The sequence below is a fragment of the Bison bison genome, unplaced genomic scaffold, assembly GCF_000754665.1.
Source record: "Bison bison bison isolate TAMUID 2011002044 unplaced genomic scaffold, Bison_UMD1.0 scf7180017864373, whole genome shotgun sequence".
NCBI lineage: Eukaryota > Metazoa > Chordata > Mammalia > Artiodactyla > Bovidae > Bison > Bison bison.
In genome coordinates, this window is record NW_011494945.1 from 10,490,055 (window position 1) to 10,516,951 (window position 26,897).

General features: G+C 36.9%; 1 protein-coding gene across 1 annotated transcript in view; it reads right to left on the reverse strand.

Annotated features, from left to right (window-relative positions):
• Positions 1-26,897, reverse strand: part of LIN28B (lin-28 homolog B (C. elegans)) — a 121,775-nt gene that overhangs the window by 31,173 nt on the left and 63,705 nt on the right. The window contains exon 3 of the mRNA XM_010856681.1: positions 18,549-18,733. Coding sequence (XP_010854983.1) covers positions 18,549-18,733 — 185 coding nt within the window. The remainder of the gene's footprint in view (positions 1-18,548; positions 18,734-26,897) is intronic.

The window sequence follows — 26,897 nt, forward strand, 5'->3', positions numbered from 1 at the left end:
CTATGGTTTTTCCAGTGGTCATGTATGGATGTGAAAGTTGGACTGTGAAGAAAGCTGAGCGCCGAAGAATTGATGCTTTTGAACTGCGGTGTTGGAGAAGACTCTTGAGAGTCCCTTGGACTGCAAGGAGATCCAACCAGTCCATTCTGAAGGAGATCAGCCCTGGGATTTCTTTGGAAGGAATGATGCTAAAGCTGAAACTCCAGTACTTTGGCCACCTCATGCGAAGAGTTGACTCTTCGCATGGAAAAGACTCTGATGCTGGGAGGGATTGGGGGCAGGAGGAGAAGGGGACGACAGAGAATGAGATGGCTGGATGGCATCACTGACTCTATGGACGTGAGTCTGAGTGAACTCCGGAAGCTGGTGATGGACAGGGAGGTCTGGCGTGCTGCAATTCACGGGGTCGCAAAGAGTCGGACTCGACTGAGCCACTGAACTGAACTGAACTGATGATGACTATACCAATGCATTACTGATGAACATCAGCCTTAGTTAAGCTGCAGACTAACTTTAGACTTTGATAACTTATGTTAAGCATGGCAGAATTTCAAGGGAATCATAGAAGACTATAAGTACATGTATAACTTCTATACAACTGAGGGGGAAAGGTAAAAGAAACAAAGAGTAAATGATTGAAATTTCAATCAAGGAAGGAAGAAAGGAAAACAACATAAAAAAAAAAAAAGAAAAAAATCCAGAGTGAATAGACTGCACAAAACCTATAGTAAAAATATATCAATAACAGCTTTTAATGTGTACAGACTATATGTACAAGTTTAAATACTGATTGTTAGACTAGATTTAAAAATATAAAAATCAGATATATGTTTATAAGGAACATATAAAACAAAATAATATAGATAGATTGAAAAGAAAGAGATGGAAGAAATTATATTAGATCTTATATATCCCCTCCAACTGCAGATAGTAACTGCAGCAATGAAATTAAAAGACGCTTGCTCCTTGCAAGAAAAGTTATGACCAACCCAGACAGCATATTGAAAAGCAGAGACATTACTTTGCCAACAAAGGTCCATCTAGTCAAGGCTATAGTTTTTCTAGTAGTCATGTATGGATGTGAGAGTTGGACTATAAAGAAAGCTGAGTGCTGAAGAATTGATGCTTTTGAACTGTGGTGTTGGAGAAGACTCTTGGAAGTCCCTTAGACAGCAAGGAGATTCAACCAGTCCATACTAAAGGAAATCAGTCCTGAATATTCATCGGAAGGACTGATGCTGAAGTTGAAACTCCAATATTTTGGCCACTTGATGCGAAGAACTGACTCATTTGAAAAGACCCTGATGCTGGGAAAGATTGAAGGCGGGAGGAGAAGGGGACAATAGAGGATGAGATGGTTGGATGGCATCACTGACTCACTGGACATGAGGTTGAGTGAACTCTGGGAGCTGGTGATGGACAGGGAGGCCTGGCGTGCTGCAGTCCATGGGGTTGCAAAGAGTCGGATGTGAGTGAGCGACTGAACTGAACTGAACTGATCCCCTCCAAGGGGCTTCCCAGATGGCTCAGTGGTAAAGAATTCACCTGCCAATGAAGGAGACATGGGTTCCATGCCTGGTTTGGGAGGATCCCCACATGCCATAGGGCAACTAAGCCCATGCACCTGTGCTCTAGAGCCTGTGAGCGCCAACTACTAAGCCCATGTGCCACAACTACTGAAACCTGTGTTTCCAGGAGCCCATGCTCTGCAACAAGAGAAGCCACCACAATGAGGTGCCCATGCACCGCAACTTTAGAAAGTAGCCCCTGCTTGTCGCAACTAGAGAAAAAAGCACACAGCATTGACGGCCAAGCAGAGTCAAAAATAAAAATAATAAATAAAATTACACACACACACACACACACACACACATATATATGGTAATCAAGGTTAAATAAAGTCTTAAGGGTGATACTGTAATACAAAATGACTAGTACCCTTATAAGAAGAGGAAGAAACACCAGGATGTGAGGACATAGTGAAAAGGCACCATCTGTAAGCCAAGGACAGAGGCCTTGGGAGAAACCTTGATCTTTATACCTCGATCTTAGACTTTTAGCCTCTAGAACTGTGAGAAATGAATTATTATTTGAACCACCCATCTGTGTATTTGGTTATGGCAGTTTTAGCAGACTGGAACATCAGACAAATATTAACCAAAAGAAAGCTGATTTTATTGATATTTACAGTAAAAATATACTTTGAGGCAAAAATATATTCTTAGGAATAGAGGAGTATGCTACATAATGAAAAATAGTTCAATTTATAAATGCTTCTATACATACATACAAAAATGGACAAATATAGAGGGAGAAATTCACAAATTCACCACTTTAGATACTAATTATGTAAACCACCTGAAGAGGACATTTTGCAGTTATTTAGAAGAAATTTGAATATGGTATGGATTTCAGTTAAGATGAAAATGTGTAACAATGGAAAATAGATTAATGACTAAAAATTACCAGGTTACAGAATAACCATATATTTAGGCAAATATGAATACATACATATGTAGACAAACAACCACACACAGACATTGGAAATATTTACCAATCACTATATACCACACTAGATACACAATAAGAAATAAGGAATATCAGATCCTATTCTCATGGATTTTATATGTCAAAGTAACTCAGATTGTAGGTCTCATGGCCTGCTGATCTATGACACACTTCTCTGAATCTTTTTAAAAAGTCCTTTAAGAGAATTGAACACAAAGCTAGGACAAAACACTCTTTAATAATTTAATTATAACTAGGTGTCCTCTGATTATCTGTTTCTTAAAAACTGAGTTATAACTAACATACAACATTAGTTTCAGGTATATAACATAATGATTCAACATTTTATATATTGTGAAATGACAACCACAAAAGGCTAGTTAATATCCATTACAGAATTACAAAATATTTTTCATGGGATGAGAACTTTTAAGATTTACTCTCTTGGGAGAGGGGTTCAGGATGGGGAACACATGTACACCTGTGGCGGATTCATATCAATGTATGGCAAAACCAATACAATATTGTAAAGTTATTAGCCTCTAAAAAATAAATAAATAAATAAATAAATAGACTAAAAAAAAAGACTCTCTTAACAACTTCCCATTATAAGCACTTTTTTTTTCATTTAGATATACCTACTTAGCTGCGATTCATGGGGTCGCAAAGAATCGGACACGACTGAGCGACTGAACTGAATTGAACTGAACTGAACTTAGCCTACATGAGTCCTACATACCTTTTACATCACTTGTAAAACACAGTCTTCCATTTTATACCATGTATTGAATTTCCTAATAAAACAAAGTGGCTAAATCAACATTTCGCAGATATTTTGGTGATCTATATCTGATTTAAGAAACAAATTTTTAAAAAATTAATGAGGCCTATAATTGACCTGATAATATAAAAACAGTGATTTTAAAACATTAAAATCCACTTAGTATTGATCAAAATTATAACTATAAAAAATGCCAAATAGAAGGAAAACAGTTCATGAATGAAAGAATATGGAAGCTTCAGATTTTTTAAACAGCAGTATTAGATAGCAAGGACATTGTATACTGACCATTTGGAGGCATGTGGTAAAGTTTACGGATCTGAGTTCTGGCCAGGTTTTTGCTTAGCATCCAACCAACTGGAATTTGAAAAGGAGCCTGGCCATGCACGACAAGACATCAGACTTTCTTCCTGAGCCAAAAAGTGAGTGATTTTTTAAAAGTACGGCTCAAGTGTTTGCCCCTGGGTCGGGAAGATCCCCTAGAGAAGGAAATGGCAACCCACTCCAGTATTCCTGCCCGGAAAATTCCATGGCCAGAGAAGCCTGGCAGGCTACAGTCCACGGGGCCACAAACAATTGTACACGACTGAGCACACCAGTGTTTGCAGACGTGATAGCTTTTCAATTTCTTAAGAAAATATAATTTAAAATGACCAGGTAAAGGATCACTCAGTATTTAATTAAACAGATCTACCTATACAAAATATACCTAGAACAGACAAAGAAACAAATGAAGCCTTCAGTTATCCCATAATTTTCAGTCTGTGATGGGATTATTTGTCTGCTTTTCCTGTTTCTACTCTTAACAGTTTAACTGCTATACATAAACATGTACCTATAGAATTATTGTTCCCTTTATTTAAAAAAGTCTATTTATTTATTTGGCTGTGTTGTGGCACATGGGATTTTATATCTTCGTTGCAGCACGCGAGCTTCTTTTTTGCAGCATATGGGATCTAGTTCCCTGATCAGGGATCAAAGCCAGGACCTCTGCATTGGGAGTACGGAGTCTTAGACACGGGACCACCAAGGAAGTCCCCTCTCTTCTGTCTTTAACAACATCTTTCTAATACACCAGAGATCCAAATTTACTTATTACATAGAGGTAAATTATTTTTAACAAATATAAAGATATTAAACTGTTGCTATTAAAGTAATATCCAATAACTGTATTAATACAATTTTTAGAATATGAAAAAAATAGATCAAGGTATATAAAGTCATAGTTTACAGCTATGATCAGACTTATGACTCTATTATGAAAATTTAAATTTCTATTTATAGTATTGTTCCTCAGATTTATCAATTGTAAAGTTGGGATTCCTGTACCTCAGGAATGAATAAAATGACTTGAATTCCTATCAAAATAACAGTGGGATTCTCTTGGTAGTGACGGGAAGACCTGACAAAGAGATTTAAAGTTCATCCAAGAGCTACAAGAATATTTTAGAACAGTAATAAAGGGAGATTTGTTTTCTAGGTATTAAAAGGTATTAAAAATACAGAGAAATAAAGACAACTTGGTGAAGAAAAATCAAGACAAACAGTACAAAATTAGAGTCCTGAAACATACACATTAGAAATAATAATAGAAGAAATCATTATAAAACAAAAGAAACTTCGTAAATTAATAGAAAGAGTTCAAACGAGATGCTGAGTATGGGGAAATTTAGAATGAAGCTTTATTTTAGGTAAATTTTCAAATCAAATTTTAGATGGATTTAATAGTTAAAAGAAATAAACCAGAAAAAAATATAGATCAGTGTTTATCTGATATATAAGAAACAAAGACAGAAACAAAATGCAGGAACTCAACAAATGAAAGAGCAATAAAATTGGATATGCCAAAAATTATCAGAGATGAAGTAGATTATTTGTAGGTAAAAACATTTCATACATGGGAAACCATAAATACTTTGAAAAATTATTAAACAAAATCAATTCTATTTAGAAAAAAAGATGATGAAAATAAAAGAAGGAAAAACTGTCACTTTTAACAGTACCCAAACACATACACAATAATAGAATCCAGGATAGATTTTAGATGTGTTTACTTTTCTTTTACGCTAACAAAGCATTCATTTTCTCTATTTAGGTCCCACATATTTCTCATTAATATTTGTTGCTAAGTGTTTTCGTGTTTTGTTCCTTTGGTAAATTAAATATATTCTTCAGTAAGCAGAGGAAAACACAGCTTCTCTCCTCTGCCCTCCATCCCCTCATCTCCCTATCTCCCTTAGCAGAAGGGTCATGTTTTCAGTCTACTGACAGCTCAGAACAGCAGAAACTATACTTTTCACAGCTTAGAGATTTGCCTCTACACAAGAAATGCTAAAAGGCAGCGCTGTATTCTTGTTGAGGGAAGGAAAACCATGACCTGAGAAATAAACAGTTGGGAGAAAAACATACGGACAATGTAATCTGATGAAGAAACACATACCTTTAGAAAACGCGCCCACTGAAATTTCTCTGAAGAAAATTTTAACCTAAATCAGCTAGTTTAGAACAGAGGGGGGAAAGTCTGTCTGGAACTAAAAGCATGATTTTAAATTTTAAATTTAAATAGAAAGTACAGCGAAGGGAACGAGTAACACCTGAGAACTCAATATTCTGGAAGTTCAAGAGGGACAATATTACAACAGGCAACCCTGTTTTTGTACTAGACTTTGTACTAGACTTTATCAGTGAAGGAAATATGATGTTTTACATTATAGCACAAGTTCCTAGTGTTGTTGAAGAACAAAAGCAAACAGTTTGCAGACCTGCTTCTCTGGATAGCACTGTTTTATGGATATCAATTGTTTTTGCCTAACTCATCCAACATTTCTTTTCATAATAGCACTTTGGTTTCTTTTGGAGACTTCTCTTTCCTCTACTTTAAATCTTATGGTTTGGATAGGGCTCACCTCACTCCTCAGCTCAAGGGTAGGCAAATGACTTCTGTCTAACAAATTAAGAGTCCCACGTTACAGGTTAGCCATAGACTCAATCCTGGGCTTCTGCTAGAACTGCTGTTAATTCTGTCCCTCCTGGCATGTGGATTGAGCACTTCAATTCAGATGTATCTAAAGCTATTCTAATTCTTGGAATTATAAAATTCTGTGTTAATACCTTTCCTCTTTTCCTCCTTAAGGAGGAACCAGTGGTTTGCAAACTTCAGAGCACCATCAAAATTATCTGGAGGGTTTGTTAAAAAAATAAAAGACAGACTGCTGAGGTCCACATCCTGAGGTAAATCTTGATGAGGCCTGAGAATCTCCATTTCTAACATTTCCATGTAATGCTGGTACAGCGACCACTGCCTTTATGAGTTGGTTCATATTACTTACACCAGAAGGATTAGTAACCAACATATCTCCAGCCAGATGAAAAACAATGAAATAATCCTTGAGGCAAAAATGAAAGTGTTAGTCACTCAGGCAAGTCCGATGCTTTGCGACCCCATAGACTGTAGCTCACCAGGTTTCTCTCTCCATGGAATTCTCTAGGCAAGAATACCTGAGTGGGTAGCCATTCCCTTCCCCAGAGGATCTTCTTGATCCAGGGATTAAGCCAGAGTCTCCTGCATTGCAGGAAGATTCTGTACCCTATAAACCACCAGAAAGCAAAATGAATACTAAAATGAAAATTTTAAGTTATCTAGAAAATAATTAGAAATTCACACCAAAACTATGCAACACAGTGAAGCTTTTCTTAAAGGAATACTTAAGTGAAATCTTTATTGTTAATAAAAATAATGACTAAAAGTAAGTTAAATACTCAACTTCAGAAAATAGAAAAATACAATAAAATTAACAAAAGCTGAAGACTTTTTACTGTAAGATCTGAAAGTAAAGAAGTAGAGAAAACCAACAAAAGCAGCAGAAACTATAAACAAGAGAAAGGCTAATTCTTTGAAAAGGTAATCCTCAAGAAGCCTGAACAGGAAGAGAGAAAATAAAAATGTAAAATCCTAGAGATTATTAAAATCCAACTGCATAATGTAAGAGACTAAAAGAATTAAGTGACTCTCATTGCAACTTTACGGCTATATATACTGGTGGCACTAGTGGTAAAAAAAAATCCATCTGCCAATGCAGGAGATGCCAAAGTCGAGTTCAATCACTGGTCAGAAAGATCCCCTGTAGGAAGAAATGGCACACCACTCCAGTATTCTTGCCTGGAAAATTCCATGGGCAGAGGAGCCTGGTGTGCTACACTCTATGGGGGCACCAAAAGTCGGATGGGACTGAGCTCATGAGAAAATATAAAGGAAGTAAATAATTCCCCAGCAAAATATACTAAATTTGACCAATAGGAAGCACAAAAACCTAATAAAAAAGACTCTGAAAATTAAATTCTTTAAACTACAAAAGGCAAATGAGGGGCTTAGATGTTTTGTAGCTTCATTCTATAACCTTCTAAGCTGCGGGTTCCAAGTTATTTTGATCACACACACTTATCAGTAAAATATTTTTGAAAATCCATCCCAATATACATATATTTGTTTGTATTCATAAAGTAGATGCACGTGAAAGTCGCTCAGTTGTGTCCGACTCTTTGCAACCCCGTGGACTCTTTTGCGACCCTGTGGACTATAGCCTGCCAGTCTTCTGTCCATGGAATTCTCCAGGCCAGAATACAGTAGTGGGTAGACTTTCCCTTCTCCAGGGGATCTTCCCAACCCAGGGATAAAACCCAGGTCTCCCGCATTGCAGGCGGATTCTTTACCAGCTGAGCCATGAGGGGAGCCCAAAGTAGATGCATGCTGCTGCTGCTAAGTCGCTTCAGTCGTGTCCGACTCTGTGCAACCCCATAGACAGCAGCCCACCAGGTTCCCCTGTCGCTGGGATCCTCCAGGCAAGAACACTGGAGTGGGTGGATGCATGCTACTATACATAATAAAACAAAAAATAAAGTAAATAAAACAGTATCAAGACGTGTTTGTTTCATGTATGAAGAAAATGAATCTATTATCTTGTCTATCTATTAGAGTGTAGATTTTCCAATTTGAAGACCAGTACTTTAGTTCTCAGGGCTTCCCTGATCGCTCAGTGGTAAAGAATCCACCAGGAGGCCTGGATTAGATCCCTGGGTAGGGAAGTTCCCCTGAAGAAGGAAATGGCAACCCACTCCAGTATTCTTGACTAGGAAATCCCATGGACAGAAGACTGGCAGGGTATAGTCCACAGGGTCGCAAAAGAGTCCGACACAACTCAGTGATTAAACAACAACTTTAGTTCTTATGTATATTAAAACCCCTCACAACACAGAAAGACATAAACCTCCCTAAAATATGAATTAAGTAAACTTAATAATCAAATATGATGAGGAAAACACATTTTACAGCCCAAGTTCATGAAGACAAATAAACATTATGAAACTGAATACATTAGCATGTCATGACTAAGATGGGTTTCTCCGCCCCCAAGAATCTAAGAATTATTCAACTTCACAGACTTTGTAGATGTAATTCATTTTATCAATAACTTGAAGTAAAAAATTAAAGAATTATGCTAATAGATGAAGTCTTTTGATATAATCCAATCTATTCACAATAAATAGAAGGGAAACAATTAAAATGATGATTAACTGAAAAAATTAATAGATTAAATCCGAAATTTAATAAAATTAAATTTGAAATATCAGTATTTTAAAAGTAACCCAGATTGATAAAGGTAGCTGTTTATTTGCTCATTTGGGCTTGTACTTCTTGATTAGTAGTCCTTTATACATTATGGATATTAATTCTTTCATGCTACACACATTGCAAATATCTTTTCCCACCCTATATTGTATTTTCTGACTTGGTTTACACTGTTGGTGCTGGACTATTTTATCTCAATTTGGTTATGTCTGCTAACTGTACTTCCCAGAGTCTTCTTCCTGGATGATTCCAGGTTGAATAATATTGCATGGATCACTCTGCAACTTGCTTTATTATTCAACATTATAGTGAAATTTTTAAAAACAATCCGGATTGATAAAGGTAGCTGGAGTCAGCCAGAAGAGAAACTGGTATCCTACAAGAAAGCAAAAATAAAGCAGAAGCCACAGTTCCTGGAAGGGTATCATGGTGAGACACAGTAGGCCACACAGGTCTGCCAGGCAGGCCCTAGTGTGTCCTCTGTGGCGCTCTGTACCTAGCTTGTCTTCCCAAATTGGTCCTGCTGACCATCAGCCTGACACCATCACTTGTTTGCAAACCCAGAGCATGTGCATGCTCAGTGACTTAATCATGTCCGACTCAGCTCCCATGAGTTCTTTGCAAACCCAGAGAGGTTGTGGCAACACAGAGGCAGCAGATTCCACAGCTCTCCCCAGTTCCTCTGCCATACCAGATATGCTTGGCTTTTCAGATTTCACTGCAAGCTCTGATTTGTCTATCTAGTTCAGGGCTTCTGAAGACTGGTTAGTGAATAGTTCTCTAATGCGCTGACTCTTCCCTTCCCCACCAACTCTCCCACATTTATCTAAGTTCTAAATCTTCGGTTTTCATAACCCTTAAAGTGGTACTATCTTCCTGACTGAAATCTTTGCCAGGTAGAAGTTTTGAATTCTGAAGTAGTCAATTTAACCTTATCGCTTAGAGTTTGTGTGTTCTGGGTCTTGTTTAAGAAAACTAAAATCTTTCCCAAATCTAAGAGCTGTAAGTTTGGCTTTACACTTTTAGATCCTTAAATATCAGAGTTTAGACACACAACTTCTACTTATTATCAGTTGCTTCTGGACCTTTTTTTTTTTAGGCATTACTTTACTATTTATTTTGATTAGAATAAAACAGCAATCAGAAAATCAACCTAAAATTGTGATTATTTGCCACTTGGCTTCTGACCATTTTTATCAGTCATCTTGGGAGACCTATGCAGCGCCAAATGAAACTCAGCCCACACAATGTCTTGTGGAGGGTGATGAGAACGACACATTGTCTGCCTGGTCTGAACAGAGGTCACAGCAGGGAGAGCATCTGCTAAGATAATGTGAATGAAGGAAACAACCATAATTGCCTCATTAAGAGATCTCTAGCCAAGTAATCACAAGAAGAAAGGAAACACCCTAAAATTAAGTATATAATAAGGAAAATTTGGGGGAGAATAAAATATGCAGGAGAATTAAGGAGACTTGGGTATTCCTTTGGTGTTACTAATTTCCTTAGTCACTGTATGAATGAATGGAAATGTGGACTCAACAGTTCAGTTATTCAACTCTAGTCCTTGCCAGTTATTAGTAGGGAAGCAGAAGATGCAAATTCACAGCTGTCCAGGCTACAAACGTAAAAGGGTGGTGGGAATTGCTTACTACAGACCAAAACTTAGGAATTAAGATTTAAAGCCTATTTTGAAATTACAATGAAAAGCATACAATTAAAGGCATAAGCAGGAAAGAGGTAAGATATAAAAGAGTAAAGTCTAGGAACTAGCAGGGAAAAAAAGGAAATTGTCTCCGCTTAACCAATTTACTTTCTTCTATTTTCTATCTCTACTTTTCAAAAAGAGATTTTTCTTAAAAGTCAATAGCATATAATTACAACTAAAGCCTTGGTCACTTTAAATTATATACAACTGAACATATATTTTACTCAACATGTTGATAAAATTATTTCACATTCAAAGCTAAGGTAAATTTGTTCCCAATTTTAATTTAAATTAAGCATCTAAGCTGAATGAAACACTAAAATGTACTGAAATTGTGACATCTCCACATTTCCTGATATTTCAAAAGATTAAGCTTTATTAATTTGTATTATACAGTTAATAATACATAAATAGAATCTTGAGAATTATGATTAGTAAAATTTTCTGATTCCAAAAAACATAGTAAAATTAGCTTGTTACAACCACAAGCCAGGTTTAAAATAAGCAAACTATTTGATGACTTTGATGTTTTGCACCCAAAATGTGCTGGCTAATTTTTCCATTCCATTTACCATTCCAGTCTTTAAACTGCCTTAATCTCCTGCCCTCAGATGTTGACCTTGTAAGAATAGGGGTCATAGGTCAGACTAGACAGACCTCAAAGGATCTGGACTATCAATTCATGCCTGAGAGATTTCTCTTCCACAATAGGAACCTACTAAACAGCAAATTCCTAAATCTAATCACACAAGGATCAGGGTGAAACAGTTATTTATTGGAATTTGTTGACTTACATTTTTCAAACATCTTCAGCATTTTTATTTTTCTTTTGGGAGCAGGTTCTGGGACATAATAAATATTTTTTTAAAAAATCACTGAAAGAACTTTTAATATAAAACAGATATCCTTAGTAAAATAGCACCATAACTAGGTACAGCTTCATTATTTCTGGAAATGCTATGTGGATTTCAAAAATACAGCACAAGAATTCCTAACTATAAAGTACCTGGAAAACTTCACATTATACCACAGAGATAACTGGAAGAGATTATTTTGCCATAGAGGTTTGTGGGGAGAGGTGTGGAGGAGGCTCACCACCAGTCAGTTTTGAGCCCCCTTGCTCTAAAGGTGAATGAGGGCATCAAATAAATATTTTTTTCTTTTTAATAGACAAGTGAAAATATACAGTTCTTCAATGAGGATAAAGTAAATAGATTAAAAACATAAGCAAAAAAAAAAAAAAAGCATTAGGACTTCAAAACCTTGCAAATTTAAAGAATTTGAAATCACAAAACTAGGACCCTATAAAAATAATTCTTCTATCATACCGCTCTAATTTTTTTTAAAAGACAAGTAAGCTCTTCGAATAGAGAATAATTTAGACATATACAATGAGTTTCTATTTACATTCACCTTGTTCAAATAAAACATAATGTACCATTCTAACACCATTTTAATACTGAACTATAAGGATTTTCAAATTTCATAATCAATTTTTAAGTCTAAATAAAAAACATCTTAAAAATGATAAATTAGTAAGTATTTCTAACATGAACAAATGAAAGGAATTTCCTGCACTTCATGCCAAAAACAGTAATACTGAACATCATAACAATTAGCCTTCTTTCTAAACAAAAAACATTTAAACTTCAACTCATGTAGAAAATCAGGAAGCTTACTCATGTGCCAATGCAGTGATGCAAACGTATTACTGCCTGAAATAGAATAAAAGCAACACAACGTTGACATTATTTTCTAAGTTATTTTGTAAATCTCAAGTCAACATTGTTGAAAAGGAACTTGCATTATTATTATGAATAGCACTTCTTGGACTGTGTGGTTGGGTCAAAAGATGTGGAAGGTTCAGGAGAACAAAGAAGATACTCACTCTGCTAGAAAAAAATCAGAGTAAAAGAGGAGGTTTAAAAAAAACATAAATTCAAAAAACACAGTTTTATGTATATACTCAATGTGTATATACCTATCATATATGTATGCATTTCAAATATTTTTAAAATTACACATTTTTGTTCTGAAAGGATTAAAATCATTTAACCTACATATAGAAACATTAACATACCATCTGTTTCAGTTCACATCCTTTTTACTAATCTAACACATTCATTAATAGGAACTAAAATTTTATTATATAAAATATCTAATTTTATATTATAGGTTGACATGATTATTTCATATAAATAGTAAAGATAGTGACAAAAAAATCATTCTCCTATCTTCCCTCACAATTTTATTCTGTTAGAGGTCACTTTTTTTCCCTCAAGAGTAAACTGCAGCTCTTCAAAGAATAAAAAGATACCAAATATAGGCCAGTTTTTGAGAATGAGTTTTTAAATTTTTAATTAATAATTTTTATCAGTAGTATAAAGAGAGCTTTTATAAGATCATTAAATCTCTTAATCTCTGATAATGAACATAAGAAAAAAGTAAACAGCAAATATAAATAAAAAATTATTCCATTTAAAATTTCAAGAGAATATTTTAAACAAGGAGGATTTAAAACAAAACAAGTTAACATGTACTGCTATTACATAGCTGGACACTACTATCGGCATACTAAACAGCATTCAGCAGAATTAAGACAGAATTCAAAAGTAAACCCATTTTCTTCTGTTAATAGTTTACTTAAAATTGACAGAATCTTTAAAATTATTTTTATTTCTTGCCACAGAACATAGATCTTCACAAGATATAATTCTATGTATATACATATATGGAACAAATAAGTTCTGAATGATGAAACCAAATTTGAATGTGTTAAACACTGATACTATATAATAGAAATTAAGCTTTTTAATTTAAAAACATTTCAAGAGAAAAGATATAGTTTTCAACAGATGGTGTTTCAACAATTCATGTTATTAAAGGTGAAAAATGAGCCTAGACTTCAACCTCACACCTCACACAGGGGAAAAAACTTTGTGATTAATCAAATCTGGGGTTAATCAAAGATTTTTTTTAAACATGACATAGAGTAAAAGATTGATAAATATCTTTATCAAAATTTAAAACCTTTGCTCTGTAAGAGATTGGAGAGATAAACTATAAACTCAGAGGTAAAAATATCTGCAAATCATGTATCTAAGGACTCGTATCCACATTTTATATAAAGAACTCTCAAAATGCAACAATAAGAAAAGAATCCAGTATGAAATGGGCAAAAGGTATGAACAGACACTTCACTAAAGAGGATATAAGGATGACACAAAAACATAAAAGGAGCTGCTGCTGCTAAGTCACTTCAGTCGTGTCCGACTCTGTGCGACCCCATAGACGGCAGCCCACCAGGCTCCATCGTCCCTGGGATTCTCCAGGCAAGAACACTGGAGTGGGTTGCCATTTCCTTCTCCAATGCATGAAAGTGAAAAGTGAAAGTGAAGTCACTCAGTTGTGTCCGACTCCTAGCGACCCCATGGACTGCAGCCCACCAGGCTCCTCCGTCCATGGGATTTTCCAGGCAAGAGTACTGGAGTGGGTTGCCATTGCCTTCTCCGATAAAAGGAGCTAAATATCAGTAAATACTAGTAGCTACTCGGGAAATGGAAATTCCATGATGAAATATCACTGTAGATTAGAATGCTTAAAATTCTGTAAGAAGTACTGACAATACCTAATGCTGGTCAAGATGCAGAGCAACCGGAATACTCATATGTTGTTGGAGGGAATTCAAAATGGTACAATCAGTCTGGAGAAAAATCTGGCAGGTTCTTATAAAGTTAAACATAAACTTACAACCAGATTATCCAGAAGCCTCACTCTTAGATAAATGAAAACTTTTCACACAGAAACCTGTACACAAATGTTTGCAGCAGCTCTACTCATAATTATCAAACTGAAACTACCTAAATGTCTTTCAATAGATAAGTGGAAAAACACTGCTATGTTCATAAAATGGAATACTACTAAACAATAAAAAGGAATGAATTATTAGCCCCCATTGTCTGTGGGGGATATTAATATATTGCAGGACCCTGAGAAAATGCCTGAAACCATGAATACCACCAAACCCTATACATAAGATGTTTTTCTATATACACACCTATGATAAAGTTTAATTTATAAATTAGGCATGTGTGCTTAGTCGTTCAGTCCTGTCTGACCCTGCAACCCCATGGACTGCAGCCAACCAGGCTCCTCTCTCCATGGGGATTCTCCAGGCAAGAATACTGGAGTGGTTGCCATGCCCTTCTCCAGGTGATCGACACAGCCCAAGAATCAAACCCAGGCCTCCCAGATTGCAGGCAGATTCTTTACCATGTGAGCCACCAGGAGATTAACAACAACTAATAAGAGAAATATTATAACAATATAGTATAATAAAAGCTATATTAATGTCTCTCTCACTCAAAACATCTTACTATATAAATTTAATGCCTTTCTCATCCTAACTATGAACTTATCATGCATTGTGACCATGACTTTTGCAGTTTGGTGTGCAACAGCAGAATTATCACAAACTTCCTCTTCCTTCTCACAACTTCACACACAGAAGACGTCTTCATATCATATATTAGTAACCTTAGCAAATGATTTTTTTTCATTAAGTCAAGAACTTTCTCCTTGTCACTCAAAAGAAGTACTTCGTGGATATTCTTTGGCAAATCCAAACTGCCTGCATCACTACTCCTCTGCTTTGGCGCCATTAGTAAGTTAAAAAAAGGGTTATGTGAACACAAGCACTGCAATATCATGACAGTCAACCTAGTATACAAGATGGCTACTAAGTGACTAATGAGGGTATATACTGGACAAAGGGGTGATACAGATCCCTGGTAGGACAAAGAAAATGTTGCAAGATTTCATCACACTACTCAGAAGAGTGCACAGTTTAAAACTTACAAATTGTTTATTTCTGGAATTTTCCATTTAATGTTTTTGACAGTTGTTGACCATGGATAACTTTTTGGGATTTCATGAAGCCCCAGAAAACAAAACTGCAGATAAGAGGGAAATACGGAATTGAAATATTCAAAAACCTGTATAAATTTCAAAACCATTATATTGAGTAAAATAAGTCAATTTCAAAGTCAGTTGCAAATGAACGAAGTCCAGATTAGTAGAAAGAAGAAAATAAAGACCACTAAATAGACAATAGAAAAGATAAATGAAACTGATATTTCAAAAAGATAAACAAAACAGACAAAGCTTGAACCAAACTTAACTCCAATAAATAAAATTGGAAACGAAAGAGAAGACATTACAACTGATCCAACAGAAATACAAAGATTATAAAAGACTACCATGAGCAATTATACACAAGCAAATTAAATAAATTGGCTTCCCTGGTGGCTCAGATGGTAAAGAATCCTCCTGCCAATGCAAGAGACATGGGTTTGATCCGTGGGTTGGGAAGATCCTCTGGAGAAGGAAAGGGCAGCCCACTCCAGTATTCTTGCCTGGGAAATCCCATGAAGAGAGGAGCCTGATGGGCTATAGTCCACAGGGTCGCAAAAGAATTAGACACGACCTAGTGACTAAGCAACAATAAATTGAAGAAACTAAAATAAATAAATTCCAAGAAACATGCAAACTACCAAGCCTGGATCATGAAGAAAGAAAATCTAAGCATATCTAAGTTACTAGTAAGAATCAGTAATCAAAAAAAATCACACCTTATCGTTCCCATCAAAATAAACAATTTCTTAATATTACTCTAATATCAATTCATATGAAAGGTCCCCAAGTCTCCTCTGGCAACCACCAATCTGTTTTCTGTTTACAAGACCTTGGTTTTTGCTTTTAGATTCTATATGTAAGGGAGATTACATAGTATTTGCAAGGCAAATCGTATCATATTTTATCATATACTATTTGATCATATGGTATTTTACTTATATGTATATTATGTAAAAAATACATACAAACATACACATACATAAGTATATTTCACAAGCTGAAACAGATATTTCCTATTTGAGAAAAAAGATTAATATGGTAAGTATACAAAGAGAATGTGAGATAAGAAATATATTGGTCTCTGCCCCTAGTTCCTGACACAGAGCTCCTAAAACCCTTGTAATTTCTAAGTGATAAGAACACTAGGAGTACCTCTTTATCTGGTATCAGTTTTTGACCTCTGTTCCTGACACAGGGCTCTTGAAACTCTTGTAATTTCCTACATGATAGGACGGTCTTCCATTTAAGGAGGTGACAGACAATGAGTGGGCTCCTAGATGGCTCATGAGTGAGGGCTGGTCACTGGAAAGACCAAGCTATGACCGAAGCTTGGAATTTTTAGCCCTATCCCAATTTTCTTGAGAGAAGTGAAAGGGGCTGAAAATCAAATCTATATGATGAAATCTCCACAAAATTCCAAAAGTAAAGATCCAGAGAGCTCCCAGACTGGCATACACATCCACACTGGGAGGATAAAGCACCCAAACCCCTGGGAACAGAATCTCCTATGCTTGGGACCCTCCTCGACCTCACCCTATGTAAAATCTCTCTATGTGTATCCTTTACCTGCTGTTATCATAATCTTTAATAAACTGGTAAATGTAAGGGTTTCTCTAAGTTCTGTGAGCTGCTGTAGCAAATTAATCAAACCTGAAGAGGGGGTCTTAGAAACCTCTGATTTAAAGCCAACTGAGAAAGAAGTTGCAGGGCAATCAGCATCTGAAATATGGTAGGATGGTCCTGTAAGACTGAGCCCTTAACCTGTGGGACCTGATACTATCTCCAGGTAGATGCTGTAAGAACTGAGTTCAACAGTAGAACATTCAGCTGGATAGTGGAGCATTGCTTGGTGTGGGGAAAAACCTCCGCACATTTGGTCATCAAAAGTTAAACGTTCTGTGTAAAAGTAATAGAGACACGAAGGAGGGAAACATAACATGGAAGAACTGAGTTTTTCCCAGCATAGGAAAGAGGAAAACTGAGATTTTTTTTTCTAAGAGAACTTACAAATCAACAATGACAAATGAACATCTCAGAAGAAATAAGCAAAGGACAAAGAACACGCAATTCATAGAAGAAAAAAATAAAATTGAAAATCAACATATGAAAATATATTTAACCTTAGCCAAAGGATGCAAAGGAAAAAAATGAGCTGCATTTCTTAACCTATGTAATTGGCAAAATTTAAAAGATGACATTATTCAATGAACAGTCCCACTTTTAAACGGGTTATCCATTGACCTTATTTCTAAAGAACAGTTTGGAAACAGATATCAAAATTTTAAAAGGCATAGTCTCTGATCCAGATTTTTCAGTATTAGGTATGTATCCCTTAATGACAGAATCAGACAATTTTTTAAATGTACATATAAGCATTCTTACTACGGTGCTATTGGTAAATTAAAAATATTGGAAATAGCCTAAATTTAACAATTACATTAATTTAACAGAGCCTTGTTTAAATTTTGTTACATTCACACAGTGGGAATTTATGTAGATGACAAAGACTGACATGAAATGTTCCAAAATACACTGTTAAGTGAAAAAAAAAGCAAAATCAAAAATATTGCACAAATATCATAATTCCAACCTACCTGTAGTTAAGATATTTGGTGATTTTTTTTTATATTTGAATTTTCAGTAGTGAATTATCTTTCAAAACAGTCAAAACAATAAGTGTATTCTCATTTGAAACAAACAGGTGAAGTGTTAGGATGTACTGAGGGGCACCTACCTCTGTCTATTAGGAACTTCACTTATCTGAATAGTCTGGTGGAAATAGTGGTTAAGGGACTGCTGAGTGCCTAATGCTGAAGGCTCAGTTAAACATATTCTGCAGAGTTCAAATTGCAAGATAGCCTATATTTCTGATAAATTCTATTCAAACACTCAGTGGTGGCATTTTATTTTATTGTGGCAAGATTTAATAGCATAATAAAAATATAAACTGAGATTTCAGAAATATTTTCCAAATAAAATAAACTCACAGACTAACAAAGTAAAATGATTACCTGTCTCCCTTTGGTTTTCTTTTTTGTAGTGTCTTCCCTTTGGGTCTTCTTTCGCTTCCTAAACAGGGACTCCCACCAGGTCCTGTTACCCGTATTGATTCAAGGCCTTTGGAAGATTTTTTAAATGTGAACTCCACTGGTTCTCCTTCTTTTAGGCTTCTAAATCCTTCCATGAATAATTTGCTCTGAGAAGAACAGAAGAGGAAGAGAGAAAAAGAGATTATGATTATTATTAATGCTTTACAAATTATCTCATGATTTTAAGATTAACATAGCAAGACATCTCCAGTTATTCATTATTAAGTATAAAATCATTTTTTTTCAAATTCAGTGAAAGGGATACCATTTAAAAGTTTCCTGTTGTAATAACGCTGGCAGTGAAAGAATAAACTCATAACATTTCATAAAGAATCTGCCTGCTTCTGCTAGTGCAGGAGATGCAAGAGACAAGGGTTGAATCAGTGGGTTGGGGAGATCACTTGGGAGAAGGAAATGCCAACCCACTCTAGTATTCTTGCCTGGGAAATACCACGGTCAGAGGAGCCTGGAGGGCTAGAGTCCATGAGTTTGCAAAGAGTCTAAAGGGGACACAGCGACTAAACAACAATCACCCTAACGTCCACCAATGGGGAACTGATTAAATACATTATAATAAAGGTATATAATGTAATACCACTGAGTCATTAAAAGATCTACATGTATTACTGTGGGCAAGATAAATCTGTAATACTGCCGAATAAAAAAATTAAGGGGAAGAACAGTGTATCTCCCATAATATTGTCTATACAGAGAAGTTTTTAAAAGGTACATGTTTACTTATATAATTATGGGGTCTGGAATAACTGACAGCAAATTATAAACAGTCATTTTCTCCAATTTTTTGGGGGGGAAAGTGGGGAAGCTCTTGGATACACACATTATTGTACCATTATAGCTTTTTTGGGGGGGGGATTTGAAAGATAACTTGATTTTTTTTTTTTTAATTTCCTGATTGTAAAAATGTAACTTAGGTTACAAATAATAATTGGCTCTTTCAACCTATGTGCCAATTCAAACAATAATAAAGTAATTAATTCATCCTAATTTTATTTATTTTTCTGAATTCCCTTATGCATTTAACAGATCTAGTTTCAAATACCATGTAGCAGTCTTAAACACTTGTTTGAATTTGGGGGAAAAAAGGAAGCCAATCTGAATATGGTAGGTAGGAGACCCTGATTGAAGTCCAATTCTTTAAGTCAACAGTCATGCAACTTTGAATGAGTCAATTCTCTCTTTTTTGAATTTATCTGTAAATTTAAGGAACAGTGTTCTGAGGAACAATGGTTCGGAAAAAGATTTCATGAGAAAAGGACGGTGGTAAAATAAGTTTGTGAATTGCTGCTAAATGTAGTTTCCTCTTAGTTGGATCATGTATATGTGTATGTGTGTGCTCAGTTGCTCAGTTGTGTCTAACTCTTCTCAACCCCATGTCAGGCTCCTCTGTCCATGAGATTCTCCAGGCAAGAATATTGGAGTGGGTTGCCATTTCCTCAGCCAGGTGAATCTTCCCAACCCAGGAACTGAACCCAGGTCTCCTGATTCTCCAGCACTGTAGGCAGATTCTTTACTGCTGTTAGCCTATTTAAAACTCTGATATTTCATACCCTCCCCCGCCTCCACTAAAAAATCTTGTTTAACAATGTTTAACCCAGCAAATTCTCAACCTAATTGTTCACAGAGACCTTTCTTAGATATAACTACAGATGACTAACATCCTTAGAGAAATGCTGGATTAGAGAAATCTCTAACTTTCCGAAGTTATGACTCTAAAGGCAGCTAAATAATTACATATAACCAAATAATTACATGGAAAAGATAAAACCAACACTTCAAATTCCAATGCAAAAGGAGAATACTCATTGGAAAAGTAATACAACACGCAACACAGGGTTTTTTTTTTTTTGCCACTTAATTTTGTACAATGAAGGATATTTGCTTTACAGAATTTTGTGATTTTCTGTCATACATCAACAAGAATCAGTCATAGTAACACCCATGTCTCCTCCCTCCCAAAACTCCCACCCCATCCCACCCTTCTAGGTTGTTATAGAGACCCCAAAACAGGTTTTGTGTTTTTTTTAAAGAAGTTTCTCATGCAGGTAATCTGACACTGAGAAGTCCCTCATGTGGAAGTATAATTTGGCATCACTTTTTCTGTTCTCTGATGCTATGTAGGAATCAGATGGAAAAAACAAAATCACCACTGCCTATACAGTACACAATTCTTTAAAAATTGTTTTTAGAGCTTTATATAGTATTTCAGAAAAATATCTATTTCTGCTTTATTGACTATGCCAAAGCCTTTGACTGTGTGGATCACAATTAACTGTGGAAAATTCTTGAAGAGATGGGAATACCAGACCACCTGACCTGCCTCTTGAGAAACCTATATACAGGTCAGGAAGCAACAGTTAGAACTGGACATGGAACAACAAACTGGTTCCAAATAGGAAAAGGAGTACGTCAAGGTGGTATATTGTCACCCTGCTTATTTAACTTCTATGCAGAGTACATCATGAGAAACGCTGGGCTGGAAGAAGCACAAGCTGGAATCAAGATTGCTGGGAGAAATATCAATCACCTCAGATATGCAGATGACACCACCCTTATGGCAGAAAGTGAAGAGGAACTAAAAACCCTCTTGATGAAAATGAAAGAGGAGAGTGAAAAAGTTGGCTTAAAGCTCAACATTCAGAAAACGAAGATCATGGCATCTGGTCCCATCACTTCATGGGAAATAGATGGGAAAACAGTGGAAACACTTTCAGACTTTATTTTGGGGGGCTCCAAAATCACTGCAGATGGTGAGTGTAGCCATGAAATTAAAAGATGCTTCCTTGGAAGAAAAGTTATGACCAACCTAGATAGCATATTGAAAAGCAGAGACATTACTTTGCCAACAAAGGTCCGTCTAGACAAGGCTATGGTTTTTCCAGTGGTCACGTACGGATGTGAGCGTTGGACTGTGAAGAAAGCTGCGTGCTGAAGAACTGATGCTTTTGAACTGTGGTGTTGGAGAAGACTCGAGAGTCCCTTGGACAGCAAGGAGATCCAACCAGTCCATCCTAAAGGAGATCAGTCCTGGGTGTTCTTTGGAAGGACTGATGCTGAAGCTGAAACTCCAATTCTTTGGCCAGCTCATGCAAAGAGTTGACTCACTGGAAAAGACCCTGATGGTGGGAGTGATTGGGGACAGGAGGAGAAGGGGACGACAGAGGATGAGATAGCTGGATGGCATCACCGACTCAATGGACTTGAGTTTGAGTGAACTCCGGGAGTTGGTGATAGACAGGGAGGCCTGGCGTGCTGCAATTCATAGGGTCACAAGGAGTTGGACATGTCTGAGTGACTGAACTGAACTGAACTATTTTTTTTCTCCTAAGCTCCCTCCTCACTAATTATAAATAGTCCTTTACTTTCATTCTCTTTCTCACTCCCCACTCTAGAAAGTGCAGATTATGAATTCAGATGAAGTGGAGCACAGGTCAACTACTATAATTAAGAGAAGGGAGAAATAGCAGTTTTAATTAGAGCTATCATATGTTCATGCTTTGTTTGTGTAATCAAAATTCTGTCACTTATTTCCTCATAGTTCCTAGTATATGGGTGCACTTAATTTGATTTCATTTTCTACTATTACAATTCTTGATACGGATCATCTGTAATTGAACTGCTCTTCCATATCTAAAGTAAAATCCTGCTCTTACTTCTAATCTTCATAATATTCTGAAAGAAAACTTTTTTCCATTCTATCATATACTCCCATCCTTCCCCAAATGAGCACACAAGGCAATTTGGATTCACAGTCATTGACCAAAAAAAATCCCTAAGAAACTATAATGGCCTGCAAGAAAAGGACGTGAATTCACAGAGAATATTCTATCTGCTATTATACCAAAATTGCTGCTACATAAGTGGGAAGGATTTGTTGAAAGATGGGGAATTAGCTCATTTTATTTCTTCAAAAAAATCAACTTCTTGCCTCAGCAATTTTTATTAAAAGTGCCTCCGTTTTTCCAGTCACACTGGTTCCAATCTTACATTTATCCAATCATTTATTGAATTGCATGCATCCTTTCTTTCACCTGCCTCAACGTTTCATTGGATTGCCACTGCCCTACTTCTGGTCCTAACTACCTTCTACCTGGATGAGTGTAATAGTTTTCTTATTGGTATTTCAGCATCAGAACTCCTCTCTTATCCTTAGCTTCTTCTACACCTGTGTATGTTCTCTGAATAAACTGTAGCTGGTTGGTCTCCCTGTCTCAAAAATTTACAATACTTGTCTTAAATTGTAGGTTAGACCACTCATAATGTTACCTCTAGATATATTTTCCACTTCCTTTCCCATTACTCTAATAAAGCTGGCTAACTTAGCTTCCCTGGTGGCTAAGTGATAAAGAATCCACCTGCCACTGCAGGAGAAGCAGGTTTGATCCCTGGGTCAGAAAGATCCCCTGTAGGAGGAAATGGCTACTCACTCCAGTATTATTGCCTAGAAAATTCCATGGACAGAGGAGCCTGGTGAGCTACAGTCCATGCGGTTGCAAAGAGTCAGACACGACTGAGTGACTGAGCACACATGCACAACTTGTACTTTCCTAAACACACTTCATGTTTTCTCATCTCTGTATTTCAACTTAGGCTGATGGGGGTACGTTATTCTCTTCGTCATGGCTGTCTATCAAAATCTTACTGAAGAGTGAAGTATCATAACCCATGTGATCCTTTATGCATTCATTCAAATCGCCCAGGTCAGAAATAATCTTCTCTCTCACTTACTTGATTCTTTTATTTAGTTTTTACAATATATATCTACATAATGTGGTATTTGTGTATGCATTTGCACTTTGGGATTTATCTTCTCCTGAAGGCCAGGGGTTGTGACATATATATCTTAATATTTCCCAAAGGACTTAGCCTAATACCTGCAAACAATTACCATTCAGTAAGTGCTTAAAGAATCCCGGATTTAGTATCAATAAGATTGTTAATGATTATTTAGTCCAAACCTCACTTGAACAAAAGGTGGACTGAATTATAAGGGGTTAAGTGAATTGCTCATGCTAAGTTAAATTTCTCAGCTGCTACTTCTGCTATATAAAATAAGTTCTATTTTTAGTGCCAAGGTGACACCACACATGGTACCTTTGGAATAAAATACTGATAGGATTATAATGATTCATGGTAATACGTTATTCTCTGACTCCATTCAGAGGTTTAAAATGAAATTGTTAGTCGCTCAGTCATGTCGAACTCTTTGGGACACAATGGACTGGAGACGGCCAGGCTCCTCTGTCCCTGGGAGTCTACAGGCAAGAATACTGCGCTGGGTAGCCATTCCCTTCTCCATGGGATCTTCCTAACCCAGGGATCAAACCTGGATCTCCTGCACTGCAGGTGGATTCTTTACCATCTGAGCCACGAGGGAAGCCATTCAGAGATTCAGTTCAGTTCAGTTCAGTCGCTCAGTCGTGTTCGACTCTTTGTGACCCCATGAATCGCAGCATGCCAGGCCTCCCTGTCCATCACCAACTCCTGGAGTTCACTCAGACTCACGTCCATTGAGTCAGTGATGCCATCCAGCCATCTCATTCTCTGTCGTCCCCTTCTCCTCTTGCCCCCAATCCCTCCCACCATCAGAGTCTTTTCCAATGAGTCAACTCTTCGCATGAGGTGGCCAAAGTACTAGAGTTTCAGCTTCAGCATCATTCCTTCCAAAGAAATACCAGGGCTGATCTCCTTCAGAATGGACTGGTTGGATCTCCTTGCAGTCCAAGGGACTCTCAAGAGTCTTCTCCAACATCACAGTTCAAAAGCATCAGTTCTTCGGCGCTCAGCTTTCTTCACAGTCCAACTCTCACATCCATACATGACCACTGGAAAAACCATAGCCTTGACCAGACGGACCTTTGTTGGCAAAGTAATGTCTCTGCTTTTCAATATGCTATCTAGGTTGGTCATAACTTTCAAGGAGTAAGCATCTTTTAATTTCATGGCTGCAGTCACCATCTGCAATGATTTTGGAGCCCAAAAAAATAAAGTCTGACACTGTTTCCACTGTTTTCCCATCTATTTCCCATGAAGTGATGGGACCAGATGCCATGATCTTCGTTTTCTGAATGTTGAGCTTTAAGCCAATTTTTTCACTCTCCTCTTTCACTTTCATCAAGAGGGTTTTTAGTTCCTCTTCACTTTCTGCCTTAAGGGTTGTGTCATCTGCATATCTGAGGTGATTGATATTTCTCCCAGCAATCTTGATTCCAGCTTGTGCTTCTTCCAGTCCAGCGTTTCTCATGATGTACTCTGCATAGAAGTTAAATAAGCAGGGTGACAATATACCACCTTGACCTACTTCTTTTCCTATTTGGAACCAGTCTGTTGTTCCATGTCCAGTTCTAACTGTTGCTTCCTGACCTGCATACAGATTTCTCAAGAGGCAGGTCAGGTGCTCTGGTACTCCCATCTCTTGAAGAATTTTCCACAGTTTATTGTAATCCACACAATCAAAGGCTTTGGCATAGTCAATAAAGCAGAAATTGATGTTTTTCTGGAACTCTCTTGCTTTTTCCATGATCCAGCAGATGTTGGCAATTTAATCTCTGGTTCCTCTGCCTTTTCGAAAACCAGCTTGAACATCAGGAAGTTCACGGTTCACGTACTGATGAAGCCTGGCTTGGACAATTTTGAGCATGACTTTACTAGCATGTGAGATGAGTGCAATTGTGGGGTAGCTTGAGCATTCTTTGGCATTGCCTTTCTTTGGGATTGGAATGAAAACTGACCTTTTCCAGTCCTGTGGCCACTGCTGAGTTGTCCAAATTTGCTGGCATATTGAGTGCAGCACTTTCACAGCATCATCTTTCAGGGTTTGGAATAGCTCAACTGGTATTTCATCATCTCTACTTGCTTTGTTTGTCGTGATGCTTTCTAATGCCCACTTGACTTCACATTCCAGGATGTCTGGCTCTAGCTCAGTGATCACATCATCGTGATTACCTGGGTCGTGAAGATCTTTTTTGTACAGTTCTTCTGTGTATTCTTGCCATCTCTTCTTAATATCTTCTGCTTCTGTTAGGTCCATACCATTTCTGTCCTTTATTGAGCCCATCTTTGCATGAAATGTTCCCTTGGTATCTCTAATTTTCTTGAAGAGATCTCTAGTCTTTCCCATTCTGTTGTTTTCCTCTATTTCTTTGCATTGATCGCTGAGGAAGGCCTTCTTATCTCTTCTTGCTATTCTTTGGAACTCTGCATTCAGATGCTTCTATCTTTCCTTTTCTCCTTTGCTTTTCACTTCTCTTCTTTTCACAGCTATTTGTAAGGCCTCCCCAGACAGCCATTTGCTTTTTTGCATTTCTTTTCCATGGGGATGATCTTGATCCCTGTCTCCTATATAATGTCATGAACCTCATTCCGTAGTTCATCAGGCACTCTATCTATGAGATCTAGGCCCTTAAATCTATTTCTCACTTCCACTGTATAATCATAAGGGATTTGATTTAGGTCATACCTGAATGGTCTAGTAGTTTTCCCTACTTTCTTCAATTTAAGTCTGAATTTGGCAATAAGGAGTTCATGATCTGAGCCACAGTCAGCTCCCAGTCTTGTTTTTGTTGACTGTATAGAGCTTCTCCATCTTTGGCTGCAAAGAACATAATCAATCTGATTTCGGTTTTGACCATCTGGTGATGTCCATGTGTAGAGTCTTCTCTTGTGTTGTTGGAAGAGGGTGTTTGCTATGACCAGTGTATTTTCTGGGCAAAACTCTATTAGTCTTTGCCCTGCTTCATTCCGTATTCCAAGGCCAAATTTGCCTGTTACTCCAGGTGTTTCTTGACTTCCTACTTTTGCATTCCAGTCCCCTAGAATGAAAAGGACATCTTTCTTGGGTGTTAGTTCTAAAAGGTCTTGTAGATCTTCATAATGTCAGCTTCAGCTTCTTCAGCGTTACTGGTTAGGGCATAGACTTGGATTACTGTGATACTGAATGGTGTGCCTTGGAAACGAACAGAGATCATTCTGTTGTTTTTGAGATTGCATCCAAGTACTGCATTATGGACTCTTTTGTTGACCATGATGGCTACTCCATTTCTTCTGAGGGATTCCTGTCTGCAGTAGTAGATATAATGGTCATTTGAGTTAAATTCACCCATTCCAGTCCATTTGAGTTTGCTGATTCCTAGAATGTCGACATTCACTCTTGCCATCTCTTGTTTGACCACTTCCAATTTGCCTTGATTCATGGACCTGACATTCCAGGTTCCTATGCAATATTGCTCTTTACAGCATTGGACCTTGCTTCTA